We start from the raw sequence: 15829 nt of genomic DNA on the forward strand, positions 1-15829 counted from the left end.
AACCCCCAATTACCATCCTACAATCAAAACCCAAACCATCCCCAGCCACCCATACAGAAAGCCACCCTACCCTCCCAGCAGCTCAGGACAAACCCCACTCACATGCTCCCAAATCCTGGCCGCCACCTCCGCCACCTCAAACCCGGTCACATCGACCTCCAAAAACTCCTTCCTATCACTAAACCGGAACACCGGGGCCCCGCGCCGAAATGCCTCGAGCAGCCGAACGTCCTGCAACTTGGCATGCACCCCGCGGTCCGCGTGCATCATGCGGCGCAGGTTCTCGTCCGCGGCGCAGGTCAGCACGACGGTGATCAGGGCGCAGCCGCGGTCGTCCGCGGCCTGCGCGTACTCGGCGCACACCTGGGCCCCTTGCGCGTTGGTCGTCTGGAAGTCCGTGAAGATGTAGGCGGTGGCGTGGGTGGCGGGCTCGTGTGTCAGGGTTGTGAAGATGGCGGCGCGCAGGGCGTGGCGCAGGGCTTGGTAGCCGGGTTGGGTGCGGTGGAGGACGGCGTCGGCGGGGTCGATGAGGAGGTGGTTGTGGATGAGTTTCAGTTTTGCTGGGGGTGGATCTGAGGCGGTGGTGGTGATGGATAAGGGAGGGGGATAGTGCGCGACGAGGTGTTGCGCGATGGTTAGTTTGCCGGTGCCGGGGAAGCCGTTGATGTGGATTATAGGAAGGGGCTTGGGGGGTGGAGTGGGCATTGTTCGCGTGAAGTATATGTGGGGTAGAGGAGGGAGATGCTGTGCGACGGTTGGGTTGGATGAGACCGTGCTGCTGGAATCTAAAGTGTAGCAGTTCAAGGTAGGGAGGGAAGAGGAGGGGTGAGCTGGGTTTCGATTTCGAAGATGGATTGTTGTCCGATTTGAGAATAAGAGTGGGAGATGTCTGTTTAGCTCAAAGTAAGATGCAAATGATGCAGGGTTCTAGGAGCCGATAGCTGAGAGGAGAGAGAGGAGAGAGAGAGGGAAGTGTCAGAATTATTTATGCAATCAGGATTGTCGGCGTGGAGAGGATTTATACTGGGTGAGGATGAAGTGCACTCACTCTACATAGAAGTACTGTATCTGGCAGAGAGACCCGGTGGATATCATTCTCGTTAATTAAGAAATCAGTATTATTCGAAGAATCTAGGGCCAACAATGGTAGCGATCAATTCATCAGCAAGAATTTATCAACTTTTTCCAGAGAGTAATTCACTTATCTCTGCAACAATACTGCAAGCTTGTCCTGGATAGTCCGGCACAACATGATACACAACTTCCTGCCGACATTTTCATTTCCTTCGTTTGGACCATTTACCAAAGCGCAAAAAGGGGCTCATTGCATCTACCTTATGCAGGGCCCCCCTCTCCAGTGATTATCCAAACAATCACGTTATCGCATCATTTTGAACCAGCGATGCATTGTTCTATATTGAGGCCTAAAATAGCTGCTTTAGCGGCCGTGCCGAGGCCGAGAAGGTAGCATCCGGACTTTGAGACCAGAACTCCTACCAGAAGAGGTACCAGAAGTGGTCCAATGAGAGTCACCCGAGTAGAAACCTCTGAGATCTGAGGGATAGTCGAAAGGGGGAACAAACGACCATCTTAACTCCGATCTAAGCCCCCCACCACAGTACCACAGTACCGGAGGCCCGACGGCAACTCCCCAGGTGGAAGTATGCTCGAAAGTCCACGGGACTACGAAGTAGGTCTAGGTGATGACGGGATTGGCACGCTTGTGCGTGGCAATAATCCTCATTACTATGGACATATCAACCCGGAGATTTTGCGATACTATGGCATTTCAAGTGACATACGGAAGACCATCACGGCCACTCGGCAAACAAGAAATCTGCCGGCAAATTCGTACGCAATAGCCTGATCTTTTTGCATGTCGGCCGAGCGAATATTTGAATCTTGGTGTAAGCTGGCACCTCATATATCTGAGCTACTGTATGATAATATCAATTTAATTCCAAGAAAAAAAAAACCACGATGCACTGTGCATTTTATGCGGGGCCTAGGGGTATGGTTAGTATGGAGAAAACTAGTTGTGACTATTGCTATGCCTGAGAGACCAGTAAGTATACATGCTTCGCTCAACCTGGTCATGCCCACTGTGTAATCAAAAAGCACAAAGCTGCAATCTTTAGAACGCAGTAAAAAGATATGCGATTTTCTGATATGCTGCAAACGAGGGACATGAACAATTGCCAGTACCTCAGCTCAGCACGTGTGACTATAAATTCACATGACTCTCAACCACCGACCTGGATCCCTGTTCACGAACAAATTATGACATTCCTCAGGGTTATTCTACAGGATGTATATATATACATGCTTAATCTCAGTATCAGCTAGAAACAAACATCTACCAACTTGTTCATTTCCGTATCGGCCTCCTCCCAGTCCGGACCGATCTTCGCAATGTCCTCCGCCGACAGCCCGGGGCGGAGATTCGCCATATCGCTAAATTCCTCGACAGACCTGACTCCGCCGAGGAGGAGCACCCCGAAAATGCCCAGAATGGCGTCTTTAGCGCTTATGGCCGACACCACCTCATAAATACTGTCGGCCAGCATGGCCGTGTCGCCGATCATGGTGATAATATCGGCCAGCCCCGCCAGGCTCTCGGAGATGACGTCGATCTCACCGAGGAAGGGCACAGCTAGGAACAGCGCGCCGATGATCTCCTCGATCAGCTCCTTCTTCTGGGCTTCTTCGTACTGCGTCGCGATCGTCTCGATCTGGGCCATGTTCTGCACGGCTTGAACGAGAGTGAACACAGCCGTCGACACGCTCAGCACGATGTCGTCCAGGGGCCCGCCCCACGCGCCGGAGCTGATCAGGATCCTCGTGAGGGTGAGTGTGTTGGTCAGGTTCTGGATGTTGGGCAACGTCGACTGGACGATGGTGGCCGGGTCTGCGACAGAGGGTGTTGGTCGTTGAGGAGCAGTGATTCTGAATGACGCGCTCGCCCAGCTGCACCCAACTCGACTGCAGCCCGTAGTCGCTCAACAGCATATTCCACCATCCCATCGCATTTACCAGGTCGTAGTAGACAACGCTGTTGACATTCACGTCGTCTGTGGTCTGTGGGACCTGGTACGGGCAGCTGGTGGTGGAGATGTTTGTGATGCCGCCGGCGCTGTAGATGCACTCGAAGTATGCGTTCCCCGCGCCTCCCGCCGCCATCAGCGTGTCCAGTACCTCAGGCACCTCCCCTTGACGAAGCTGACATATTCTTCAAACTTATCATGATAGCTGCTGTTCATTTGCGTGTAATTCGCCAGGGCGGAGTCTAGCATACTCGACAGGGCCCCGATAAGATAGTATTTTACACAGCTGGCATTGTAGCTCGCGGCCGCGGCGCAAAGGTCGGTAAAACTGGCGAAGGAGATGCTGTAGTCGCAACCCGTGTAAACTTCTTCGTTACACACGGCGCGTGTGTGCGTTCCATCGTCTGCACAAACCAAATCGTCGTCGTCGTCAGTGCTGGTGGTGGATGTATCGTGCAGACATGTGGGAGACGGACAGTATCCCCTCTCGCAGGCAAAGCCGCACAAGCCACTGTCAGAGCCGCTACCGCTGTAGAATCCGTAAATGCTGGTGTTCGCGACAGGGGGCAGATTCAAGGGCCCTGCGGAGGTGCATGTGCAATTGTAAATAAGACAGAATCCATAGTTGCAGGCATAACTACAGAGCCCAACGAGATCACCCTCCCCTTGGCCGGAAATACAGGTGGCCGGAATAAAAGGCAAAGCAGTAGTAACAGTTAGGGCTTCTTCGGTGGTCCCGCAAGCCGTAGGCGGGCAATAGCCATAATTGCAGGCAAAGACACAAAGTCCACTATAATCTGCTGTCTCCCCGGTAATGGGATATCTCACTACTCCCAGACTCTTGGGCAGCTCTGGCTGCGGGCCCATCTTCTTGCACAGACACGCACCCACCGGGCAATACCCGAGACTACAGGTAAACGCACAGAGTCCATCGAAATTCCCCGCACCCCACCCCTCGATACACACGGCGTCTAGGAGAGAGTCTGTAGACGTCGCGTCAATCGTGGCCGAGGCTATCGCGCTTCCCACCCAGGCATTCCGATTTTCGATATTTATGCTACTCGAGCACCCGATCACGATGTCCGCGCCTGTAAAACTAGCAATAGCAGCTCCGTCGCGCGAGATTGTAACCTCAACTAGGCCATCCTGCACAGAAAAGCTCACAAATCCGTAGTATATACCTGCACCCCCGCTTGGAGTACTGTTCCACTACGCACTCATGTTCTCACCACCGATGGTTACTGTAATATCTGCCGCCGACTCGAGCAACGCAGAGAAGAAGACCTTGTTCTGTCCAATCTCATAGGGCCAATACTTCAGCTGAAGCTGGCTGGCAGTATTACCCGTGGTGCCGCCGTCCGACACGCACTCTCCCCCAACATTGCGCCTATACCATGCCTGAACTCCCTCCTGGGTGATGATCGAGATGTTTTGCTTATACATGTCAACCAACCAGGGGAGGAATACGCGCCAGCCGTCGTGCGGCATATCCAGCACGTAGTTGTAAGGGGCCTCGCCGGTGTCGAATGCTGTGTATGTCGAGTTGGCAAGATCTGACCCAGAAGCTTGGATAGGCCCAATATAGTGGGACTCACCAAAGTCGTTCCACGATATGATCTCAATGAATTCGGGCGCCAGGTATATAGCTTGTTCCAAGCGATCATACCAAAGGTCGTCGCCCCGCCAAAGCCAGTTCTTGTCATATCCAGGCATATTGGTGAAGAACCACGGAGAGACCGGCATCATGTATGGCTTACCGTCTAAAAAATCGATATACGAGGCATCAGTATACGTGTTCATGTCGCTGGGTCCGTACGGCCACGCCGCCCAGCTGAACAGTTCATCTGCAACACCGTCCGCAAGCCCTGCTGCTGCCTCTGCCCCGACTGAGGACCAGTCCGGGATAAAGAAACACCCCGTCTGCTCCTTGATGGAGACCCAGTCAGCCGCATTGTCCGGGCCCTCAAAGGTGCTGATGAGGGGCTTGCCGGCATGCTGGAAATACGCCCCGGTCAGCGCGTAGGTAGAAATCATGCTGACCACGTCGGACTCGGCCCAGGCCCCATTTCCGGCATAGCCAAAGCTGAAGAACAGACTGAAGCCCACATTTCCGGCCGCCAAGAAGGCGTTGGCAACCGAACCAGTGTTGGTGGCATCTCCGACAGCAGTGTTCAGAGCGAAGGCGTCGAGATTGGCCTCGTTGGCCAGCGTCATCTCATCTTCCCAGTTGTCCACGGTATATTTCAGAGTATTAGATACCATGAAGTGGGCGAAGACAGCCCGAGCCTGGACCTGAAGTGTTGCCAGGCAAAGGGAAAGAATGAATTGCACAACAAGCAGCATCCTGACGAGTGAAAGTAGTAACGAACTTGGGAAAATGAACAACCGGATGCAATAAGAAAGATAGAAGGAACAAACAAATGAAAAAAGGAAGGAAGGAATGAATGAATGAATGAATGAATGGGCTTGGAAACGTGAAGGTTGGAAGGAGAGAAAGGACATAGCAAGAAGCTATAACATTCGAAGGAAAGAAGCACCCGAGGTTGGTCTTGCAGTCATTCTATCGTCTCAAATATATCTCCCCAATCTTTACCAAACGCGATCCACCCCTTTTCATATTTCGAGTGCGAGTCGAAATTCTTGAAGCCATGTATTTAATCATCGTTGACTCCAATCGCTCGTACGACTGTAATACGGTAATACACGGTATGGAACCACTGTCACCAGCGTACGGACTGCCGTTATTGCCGGGGGCTATGGTGGTATACAATACACGCACTATATCACCAGCATCGGGCTGCGCCGTCTTCGAACCTCCAATCCTTTCTCCTTTTCTTCTGCTCTGGGTAGCGACCCAGTCTGAACCAACACGTCCAGATAAAAATGTCTTCCATTCAATTCGATAATACCGAAAATCGCCAGTTGCAGGTCCCCGGCTTTCATGATATCCCAGTGGATTATGAATTACCCGTTGGTCAACGCTTTGCGCACGGAGCTCTGCCAGATTGGACTGGAAGCCGAGGTCGAGCAATTCGGTTAACTCAACCTGAGATTTTCATGCTACGCATCATAGAGATGCTGACAGAGCGGCAGAACTGGGAGGTTGACGTGTTTGATGAAGATATCATCCAGCAATGGTATAGGGAGATTCTCGTTCAGTTTCAAGCCCGATCGGGACCGGAGGAATGGGGAGATATGAACATCGACTTAGACCTTATTACCTCAAAGACATGGGACTGGTGCATTGCGGAGCTACGTGATAAGGCTGTCAGCTTCCGTGAAAAGGATTATATCATTACATTGAATGCTGATTCGGGGGTGTGCAAGTCGGCCGTGCTTGTCAACGAGGACTTGCAAAAGGAATTACAAGCAGCATTCCAGCCACTCCTGCAGGAAACACCTGGTTACCATGACCTGGTGGACCCTGACTTATACATGCTGATCTATGGTCGTACTGCTGTTCTCAGTCAGGGAGGCCAAGTCACCATGACTGCTGCCGGCATATCGTATCCTACCACCAGCTCCGACTTCCACGTTGCGCCTTCGCTTCAGCATCCTATAGATATATGGACGACACAACATGGACGCCCGCCAAGAGACGACTCAATCGGGTCCCTTTATCGCTGGTCCCACCGATTCCAGTGGCTACCATGTGAAGTAGAATTCGTTAGCTCGGAGGGGACTAACGTGCGAATCACTTCATACATCAACAATCTTCATCCACGTAACGGCAAAGCTTATGCGATGATTGAGAAGCTGATTTCCGCCTGCATTGAGCCATGGAACGATATTTTGATCAGGGATCCTGTTAGTCGTTATCCCCCCCCATCAGAACATATGGGTTTGCGAAGACGGGGCTCAATGAACCATACAATCAACTTAAATCGGAAGTTCTTGAGTGGCGTCAGTGCAAAGACTGGCCCGGGCCAACCTGGGCCATGGACTGCGAGAAGATCAAACAGTATCTTGCAACCCCCGAGCCCGACCTAAAATTTCGAATCATCGACGACGATCCATCTGAATCGATTTATCCCAAGGATTTGCTGGGCTTCATGACTCCAGAGATGTGGAAGTCTGTCGAACAAGTGCAGGAGGTTGTATCAGAGAAACGCTTTAGACTTCACAGTTTCCAGTATCCGGAACCTGGCGTCTATACTCCTACGATGAGTGGAAACTAGGAAAAACCGCGCAGCCAATTGTTGGTAAAAGAAGAACCTCGAAAGATATATATAGAAAACGGCTCCCTTCTTCAGACCATAACCACCAGTATCAATCAGTCTGTTTGCAGAACCAGTTTCGCAACCAGGGATTACAAGTGATCGTACGGGTCAGCAGCATTGAGCTTACTGCAGAGCAAACGATCTTCTCCGGAGACAATGACTATCATATTGACGGGCTTCTGAATGAGCATATCGTTGCCACCGCGCGATACTATTACGACGTCGAAAATATTACCGAGGCGCGTATCTCCTTCCAGCAAGAAGTCGACCTGGATGCGTTCGAGATCACACTGGAGCCCCACGCAATGCAAAAGATTTTTGGTTTGCCTCGGGAGGATGAAGATCCAGCAACTTTCGGTGATGCTCCTCCAAAACTACAGACTCTGGGATCTGTAACCACCATTCATCAGGGATGCTTTTTAGCCTGGCCTAATACCCTAAGATACAGGACCTTGCCCTTCTCGCTTCAAGATCCCTATCTCTCGGGTCATCAGCGCTTTATTACTATCTGGCTGGTCGATCCGCACTACCGCATCTGCTCGTCCCGTAATGTGCCACCGCAACAGCATGCCTGGTGGAGAGAGGATACAATGCTCGATCGATTGGGATCCCAATTTGGATTGCCACAAGAGCTACGAGATCTCATTATACGCGCGACAGAAGATTGGCCGATGGGATTGGATGAGGCGGTGGGGTTCAAGGAGCAGTCAGCCGTAGAGCGTGAACGTGCTATCTGTGCCCAATCCCAAGGGGTGCGTACTCATGATTTCTGGCTTCCTATTCGGCTCGGGGAGCAAGGATGATCTCGCGTTGCCACTTCTGGTTTCTCTTTGGTTACAGAGTTGCGCGGTAGTGGGACCCTGACTAGTTCCAGTGGAGCCAAGGCTTAGCTCAGGGACATTGACGCTACTTCAACTTCCACTGGAAGCGTACAGAGAAAACCTCTGCCATCGGAGGCTAGCTCAATATTGACCGTGTGGATGCGCTAGAAATCTATCATATTTCAAATTTTAAGCGAGGAAGGAATAGGTCATATTTTCACTAGTACGGATACACTAAGCGGATGCACTATTGAACCAACCCGCGATTACATACACTCAGAACACGAAGCCTTCAATTTGAACACGCTGTCTCCATTATTGTCGCCTTTTCTCCATAGAGCAGCGCCCACTCTCGATGTCTCCTGTGGCTGGGCCAGGTTTTCTTGGACGGAGTCGTCTCGGTCCACGCCATGAATTCCGCTAATTGGTCTGCGTCACCCCCTGACATGCCTTCATAATCCAAATCCTCGAATTCGATCGCGCGGGTCTCGCTGCCAGTTTCGTCAATCCCCAGCGCTCGCGTGACGCTTTTCGGCTCAATATTTTCGAAATTGTCTATGAAAGTCTTGGTGCGCTCGCCCGTCAAGGTGTCTGCCGTCACGTCCCCAACCAGGTCCGTCAGGCGCGCAGCCTGCGCCCACCGCAGCGCCGTGGTGCATTTCTTGACCAGATCCGCCGATGGCACCACCGCACGCGCGGCTTGGACCTTGTCCACGATGGCCGTAACCATGATTAACCAGGGTTTGTTGTTCTCAGCAATGTTGTTCCCGCCAATCAGCTTCTTATAATCATAATTCCAGTTGTCCTGGATATCCTGCGCCAAGTCGTAGATATCCGGGGACGTGGTCTCCCCTAGCGCGGTGGGCGTCAAAGCAGCGGCTGCCTGCGGATCCAGAATTGATCTGACAGAGGCCGTGAAGCTGCATTCGGCCCCTATGCATTCTTTGCCGAGACCCCTCTCGGAGAAATTCTACAATCCGATTTCTCAATTGGAGGAGGGATAATGCATCAAGCTCCAAGACTGGAAGTTCGTCTTGGGAGGATTGCTGGCCGTGCGTACTCTTTTGACGCAAATTCTAATATATATATATCAAGATGAAGTAAACCCAGATTATACTCTATGTTCGCGCCGTGCAATATAATCTCGTTGGGTGCATGGTACCTAGTATTTAAGTTGATTTGGCGGGGAGGGGGGTGTTTTACGAGGATTAGCGATGTCGTCCGTCTCCGCGGGTGATTGGCTCGGAACGCATTTACTACTTGTACTGTGTATTACCGTATTGAAAGGGTATCGGGGTCTCGGGTCGCGATAACATCAAAATTCCCGGCTCGCACTTGAGGTATGAAAAGTACTACATACCAAGAGATGGCGAAATGTCACTTTGAAAGCAGCAATAGTGCAAACCAGACGCTGGTGTCTTACACATAGGCTCAAATCACGAAGGGCGATTTCGTAAGTTAAGGGAGGAAGAATGGCACGGACAAATAAAGAACAATTGGTCATGTAAGTATTTCCCAGGAACTACATTCCGATTCCGCCGAGACCTGAGAGCATCATCCCCAAACATAAAATCGACAAAACACAGCCCTAAGAGGTTACTTCCCATGGCTTAGGAGTATGGACATTCCCGGAATTTTCGAATCTGTGTGGCTGATTCAAACATGCCCTGAGCACTTCTATTTCACTCAAGTTTGATGCTATATGGAGGGGTGAATAAAGTAGTCAGCTGAGTGCAGAGTAATGATCCTGGCACTTTGTCACTTGCAATCTAGAATCCCTCTACAGACACTCGTGCGCAGCAATGCTCTATATAAATTCTGACATTCCCAGTCCATAACTCGAGATCAGCACCAGTATAGTTCACACTCACCAACAAGTTTTCAATCGCTTGTAATTTCAACTTAACCAATTGCCATTAAATCACCTTGAAAATGAAAATCCCCAGTCACCACCCTCACCCTCCTCCTCCCACTGACCCTCCACGCAGCAACCGCCACTCCCGTGGGCGAAGACACCAGCCTCGCATCCCGGGGCAGGAACTCCGATTATGATCGCTACTCCAGCGAGAATCCCTGCCAGGTCCAGGTGTCATACCCCTACTACAAATTCTCTTGCGACTCGGCTCCCGAGAACGGGACTCTAGGTACTACGCTTTTTAGGCGCCGGATGAAAGAAAGATGTGTGGCAAGGACAATCATACACAGCTGACTACTTCATTCACCCCTCCATATAGCATCGAACTCGAGTGAAATAGAAGTGCTCAGGGCATATTTGAATCAGCCACACAGGTTCGAAACAAATATTCAGAACAAACCTCGTTCACCTCATCGAGAATGATGGCGAATGAGCGGGCCTACACCAAAACTGCGGAAAATTGGTGGACTTGGTATAAGTTTTTCAACAGGGAGAATATCACTTCAACCATATTCCTTCTCCTCATGGGTTGGTCTAGAGCACTGTCCACTCCGCTTTACCGCAAGACTGCGGGCTGGCCAGTCTTGTATTATTTCTGCACGGGTATCGGAATCACCGGTGGTGAGAGGGCACGCTGTTCTGAGAGTATTCATACTTTGCTTAGACTGACGAAACTCCGATACACTGATACCGAGAGAGACCCCTATTCAGTGAGAAAGGGTTTGATCTACCCATGGGTTGGCTGAGGAAGCAAATCGGAAGGATCGAGACCTCGGATCCGGACCAGGATCCCGTCGTGATCTGGCAACACCGGTATTACGTCTTCATCTTCCTAGAGGTTGGGCTGGGATGACTGGCAAGGGGGACTGGTTAACGCCGGGATCCTAGGCATGTTCTTCGTTCAGCAGGTGACCTTGTGCGTGAATTCGCTGGCGCACTGGCTCGGGAGCTCCCCCTTCGAGGATCGCCTGTCGCCTCGAGGCCGTTCTTTTACTGCAGTCCTAGCTTTTAGGGGAAGGCGATCATAATTCCGACCACGAGCTCCCGTCGGACTATCGCAATGCCATGCACTGGTGGCCCTAACGGTCACCACTACTACCTCCTTCACCTCGTCTTTATACGTGTGTAATTCATTTACAACGGGCGCCCGACGAGGAAGACGAAAGAGTAAAGCATAACTAAGATAACCTATATGTAACTAATCGACCCATTGCATATCACTTCCGACGCCTATCCCGTACGAAAATCTCCGTAAATGAGCTCTTGTGTGAGGAGCGGCGGCTAATTTCGAATAAGGAAGAGGCAGTGATCAGATCACTCAGCTTGTGATACCCGTAGCTACGAGAGTCAAAGTCCGAGTGTCTTGTGGTCAGGAGCTGACCGACATCCGAGAGTCTAGCCCATCCTTCGTCATTGCAGGCTGCTTCTACCGCTGCCCGTAAATGACTGGCTAGCTCTGGATTGAGTGGAGCTTGGTTAGCCCGATCCGACTTCCCAGGCGAAACAATGCGATCGGCATGCGGCGCAAGCTCATCGAGATGCACGAGATTCCCGGTGTAGATGAATTTATCGCAGGCCGCAACGAAGGGCTGTGGCGTGTGGGCTTCCCCAAAACCATACACCACGAGCCCTGCCTCGCGGATCCGGGCGGCGAGTCGGGTAAAGTCACTGTCGCTGGAGACGAGACAAAACCCATCGTAGCGGCCCGAGTATAGCAGATCCATTGCGTCAATTATCATAGCTGAGTCAGTGGAATTTTTGCCATGGGTATACGAAAACTGCTGTATAGGCAGGATTGAATGTTCGAGAAGCTTTTCCTTCCAGCCTGTGAGACTATGACTGCTCCAGTCTCCATAGGCTCGTTTTGCATGAGCCGTGCCATATTTTGCGACTTCTGCAAGTAGGAGCTTGATGATGGAGAACCGCGCATTGTCCGCGTCGATAAGAACCGCGAGTTTAGTATGAGTAGGGTCGGCAACCATGAGAGATCAAATATTCTTGATGAGGACGCTGTGTCATGTTATATCTTAGGAAATATGGATACACATTGTAGAGATTGAGGGATATGAAAAAGTCATGACGGCGTACCTACGTGATTGATGATCCAAGCGGCAGGGTTACTAATAACAGCTCAGTAGGGCGGATAATTACCGCCATCAGGTACATAGATTTCTGTATTATCTACTTAGTATTCTTCTTATCTAAGCGAGTTCCTAAGGCAGAAAGACAGCAAGATGGTGATCTGTATTTCCACGTAGCAGATAGCTAAATGCAAAAAGCACTATACCTAAGCAGGAACGCTATACCGCTTCAAGAAATTCGCCGTCACCGCAGACTACGGAGTAGTTACTGTTGAGAGTGGCAGATCACGAAGGTCCTCGGGTCCTCAGAGGCTCAGACCCTCAGTAATCGGTGTGGGGCAATAGAGCGGGGTCAAACGACTGAGACACATATTTGTGCTCACTCACCCACTGTGTCAAAGCGTCGAAGTTCCGACACACCCTGGTTCCTCCCGCGCCTGGCCATTTGATATCGTATTCCCTCCAGATCAGAGTCGAGTCGGCGGCACAGATCAGCGCCTGCCGGACAATGTCCACGCAGTGCATTGTGTGATGGTAGGTTGTCTCGCGGACGGTGTAGGCTGGGTCCTGGAAGAGATGCATGATAATTGCACGCGCTTGGCTCTAGATTGGTGGGAGGAAGGCAACTGTTAGCGCGCGAGTCGGGGTGTATATGCAGGGTGATCGGAGAATGTAGTGAGATAAACAGTACTCCGTCCTGCAGCAAGTGAAGCGCGAGCGACTTACTAGGCAATGCAGCTGATGAAACACAGCAACCATATAGATGTGTCGACTCGGATCTGAGCCCCCCCCCGAACGGAATGGTGGAGATTCATCTCGGTAACCTCTTGGTCCGTCAAGCCGATCATGCCTTCGCCAGCTGTGTTTTCCAAAACCACATCGCACATCAGCTACCCGACATGTCCGACGGCAAAAAGGCGAAGCTTACTTGGAAAAAGACTTCGCCAATGTTCTTGAGCCACGGTAGTATTGAAGTTCAAGAAATCATCATCGTAATCATGGTAGATGCGTTCCACAATGCTCGGGTGCTGCTTTTCGCCGGTGGCGGAGTGGACTGTTGGTTGTATTGTGCTTGAGTAAGACACACTGAAAGGATTGATTGAGAATTGAGAATTGAGATTGAGGTTTATGCCAGACTCACGAAAAGAAGCCCCGTGCTCTGGCATCTCTGCTGCTGATGCTGCTGCTGCTGATAACTTTACCCAAAAGAGCAAGAGTCCATTGGAGCCCAAAAGTAGCAGTGCCAAGAGGATGAGGCTAGTAAACAGTGAGCCCCAGAGCGCCTGCTGCCGTTTCTTGCAGTCACAGTGTCTTCTTGTATTGGAATCGTCATTGGTCGTTGGAAACAGCCAGGCGCACCCTTCCCCGAGGCTTCTGGCTGCCACTTCTTCCTCAGACGAGTCGGAGCATGGCGAATATTGAACTTTCGTCGTGTTCATGGTTCGACTTTCGAATGGCTTGAAAACAGATTTTCCAGGTACAATATGTGAATTTGACCGTGCGTGCCAGGCGTGCCAGGCGAGCCCGCAGCGGAGGTAGGACTTGCTTTAAATTGTCGGTCTCATAGTGATCAAAACAACCCCAGGTCGACCGATGTTGTCAATACATCTAGGTATCTAGTAAGTATGAGGAATGACTGGCCTTGCATAATCGCCCCGACTTATCTGGCACCCCCAACCAGTCCAATCGACCACCGCGTTTGCTCGGCGGTGTCGAAGCATGTCGGAAATCAGAGTCAAAAGGAAATGCATGTCCTATGCTAAGACCTTGCATCTTGCATAGTTGAGCCCCCCTAATAGACTATCCTCTTATCGGGGCAGGTCAACAGCCATCAGATGCTCAAGACTTTTGCCACTGTAGAGTCGGATCAGCGATGCTGCAATGCCCCTATAAATACCGTACCACGAAAGGTTGAATTCACCCTGTCAATGACTAACGTGCTCTCTGTGCGAGTGTGCGCTTCTCAAGAGAAGTATGCCCCTCGAATCCGACTTTCCGCACCTCTTTGAGGAGAGTTCGAGCCAAGATGACCTATTGGATCCATGGCTACTCGACGAGTTCATCACCAATCCTTCCATTTATCACGCACCACAAGCACCCCCACCATCACATCTGAACGAGGACTTTGACCTCCTCTGGTCACAAGTAAACGAATCCGACCTCAACGCCCAGCCCTCCCTCACTTCGCAGCCACCACAACCACCATCACCGCTGGCGGTCCTAAAGTCCCCCTCCTCGTCCTCATCCGAAAGCAACTCGGTCCCCTGGACACCAGCAGATGTCTAAGAAATCGGGTACCGGGACAGCAACGGCGACTGGCGCTGCGACACCAGCCAATGTATCTCCAACCAGGTCTTCCTGCGCGCCTGCGATCTACGCAAGCACTACCGCTCCCACCAGCGGATCTACTTCTGCCAAGAGCGGGACTGTCCGCGGTCTCTCTCCGGCTTCTCTTCCAGCAAGGACTGCCGCCGACATATGAGATCCCACCGCCCCACCCTTGCATGTCCGGCAGCCGAGTCTCTGGGGTGTCCGAGAGTGTTCAGTCGAGTTGGTATGTTTTTGTTTCCTTCCTGCCTCTAGACCCCGTTTGCTTGTACCCTGCAAGTGAAGCTAATCAAGTCTGGAGGGGGAAAAAATCGATAACATGGTTGGTTTCCATATCCTTTTCTTCTCTCATCTGCAATTTCGACCTCTCAACTCCCAACATGACTAATCACCAAGGCATTCTGCGAATGCGAATGGCCAACAGAGAGATCATTTCCGCAAGATGCACGAGTTCTCCCAGAATAATCTGTTTCCCCGTCCTTGCAGGCGGAGCAATGCCTCGAGAAAAAGGGCACCTCCACCTCCACCGCTACCTCCTCACCGCGGGCCGAGCTTGATAGCCCCGCAGAACTGTGATCCTGCAGTGCACCGCCTGCTCTCTTTCCCAGAGATCTCCAATGAAAGTTGCGTTTACAGTCCAATACACATTTTGTATTTGTTCTCAAAGTAGTTTGAAAATCTGTATACTGTAGAGTCAAGTGTCGATATGATACCCAGCACAACACGTCTTGCAGCATATCCGGGCGATTCTACGCTGAGTCGTTGAGATTAGGCCATGCTCCAATGGTAGACGACCTTCGGCTACAGAATACAGTATGGAGGGGACAAAGCCGATACGAAAAGGTAGCATCCAAGTACAGCACAGTGGATAGTGAGAGAGGGCCGTGGAGGTAAGGTCTGTAAACTAGTCTTAAATAGTGATAGACATTTCTAGATAGATATCAATATCTGAGAACCATGTTTTTCTTTTCCCCCATATGGCAAAGAAGCAGCTTGAACCACCTGAGAGACTAGCCAGAAGAACTATTCTTTCGCTCCTTGTGACTCCAAGGTGATGTAGGCTGTTACTCGTCATCATGTATAGATACCAGCAAACTGGGTTGCAACCAGCTTGGAACCAGCTAGAGATAAGTTGGAAAAATAAACACAATTACTTTAATAGGGACTGTTACTCACCTGTACCAAAGCTAGAGGCGTGTTCATTATCTAGTTACCACTGTTCCGCAAACCAGTATCAACTATACCTTGTTTCGACCTTCGATTTCTATTTTCCCACTATGGTATCAGGCAATGACAGCAGGCAAGACGGAGCACGAGGAACGTCATCTGAAATACCTCGAACAAAACATGGATACAGAAAGCGGCTGCAGCACACCAGATCCTGTACGGGCTCGAACAGTTACCTTCAACAATAATCAAT

The 15829-nt window shown here is 51.1% G+C and overlaps 5 protein-coding genes across 5 annotated transcripts; 1 reads left to right on the forward strand and 4 right to left on the reverse strand.

The window, feature by feature from the left end:
- Positions 1-66: 66 nt before the first annotated feature.
- Positions 67-1097, reverse strand: BO95DRAFT_483127 (uncharacterized protein; the record flags this gene model as incomplete). Its single annotated transcript, XM_025590278.1, has 2 exons — positions 1049-1097; positions 67-941 (listed from the first exon to the last, which is right to left on the reverse strand). The coding sequence occupies exon 2, from the start codon at positions 703-705 to the stop codon at positions 67-69; it is 639 nt and encodes a 212-aa protein (XP_025440933.1). The 5' UTR covers positions 706-941; positions 1049-1097.
- Positions 1098-2342: 1245 nt separating this feature from the next.
- Positions 2343-5387, reverse strand: BO95DRAFT_433005 (glycoside hydrolase family 71 protein; the record flags this gene model as incomplete). The annotated part of the gene is made up of 4 exons (XM_025585078.1): positions 2343-2982; positions 3017-3133; positions 3196-4225; positions 4262-5387. The coding sequence occupies 4 exons, from the start codon at positions 5385-5387 to the stop codon at positions 2343-2345; spliced, it is 2913 nt and encodes a 970-aa protein (XP_025440934.1).
- Positions 5388-5874: 487 nt separating this feature from the next.
- Positions 5875-8067, forward strand: BO95DRAFT_515458 (DUF4246 domain-containing protein; the record flags this gene model as incomplete). Its single annotated transcript, XM_025591754.1, has 3 exons — positions 5875-6851; positions 6953-7211; positions 7298-8067. The coding sequence occupies exons 1-3, from the start codon at positions 5928-5930 to the stop codon at positions 8065-8067; spliced, it is 1953 nt and encodes a 650-aa protein (XP_025440935.1). The 5' UTR covers positions 5875-5927.
- A 310-nt stretch (positions 8068-8377) lies between these two features.
- Positions 8378-11982, reverse strand: BO95DRAFT_464906 (NYN domain-containing protein; the record flags this gene model as incomplete). The annotated part of the gene is made up of 2 exons (XM_025589099.1): positions 8378-9055; positions 11242-11982. The coding sequence occupies 2 exons, from the start codon at positions 11980-11982 to the stop codon at positions 8378-8380; spliced, it is 1419 nt and encodes a 472-aa protein (XP_025440936.1).
- Positions 11983-12381: 399 nt separating this feature from the next.
- On the reverse strand, positions 12382-12631 carry BO95DRAFT_444032 (uncharacterized protein). The gene has a single exon (XM_025586796.1). It carries the CDS (start codon positions 12604-12606, stop codon positions 12403-12405), a length of 204 nt encoding a protein of 67 aa, XP_025440937.1. The 5' UTR covers positions 12607-12631; the 3' UTR covers positions 12382-12402.
- Between the last annotated feature and the right edge of the window lie 3198 nt (positions 12632-15829).

The sequence above is a fragment of the Aspergillus brunneoviolaceus genome (genome assembly GCF_003184695.1).
Source record: "Aspergillus brunneoviolaceus CBS 621.78 unplaced genomic scaffold BO95scaffold_44, whole genome shotgun sequence".
Lineage (NCBI taxonomy): Eukaryota > Fungi > Ascomycota > Eurotiomycetes > Eurotiales > Aspergillaceae > Aspergillus > Aspergillus brunneoviolaceus.

Excerpts from the sequence above, each read along its gene's own strand:
- BO95DRAFT_444032 (XM_025586796.1), bottom strand. The coding sequence starts at position 12,606 with ATGCACTGCGTGGACATTGTCCGGCAGGCGCTGATCTGTGCCGCCGAC.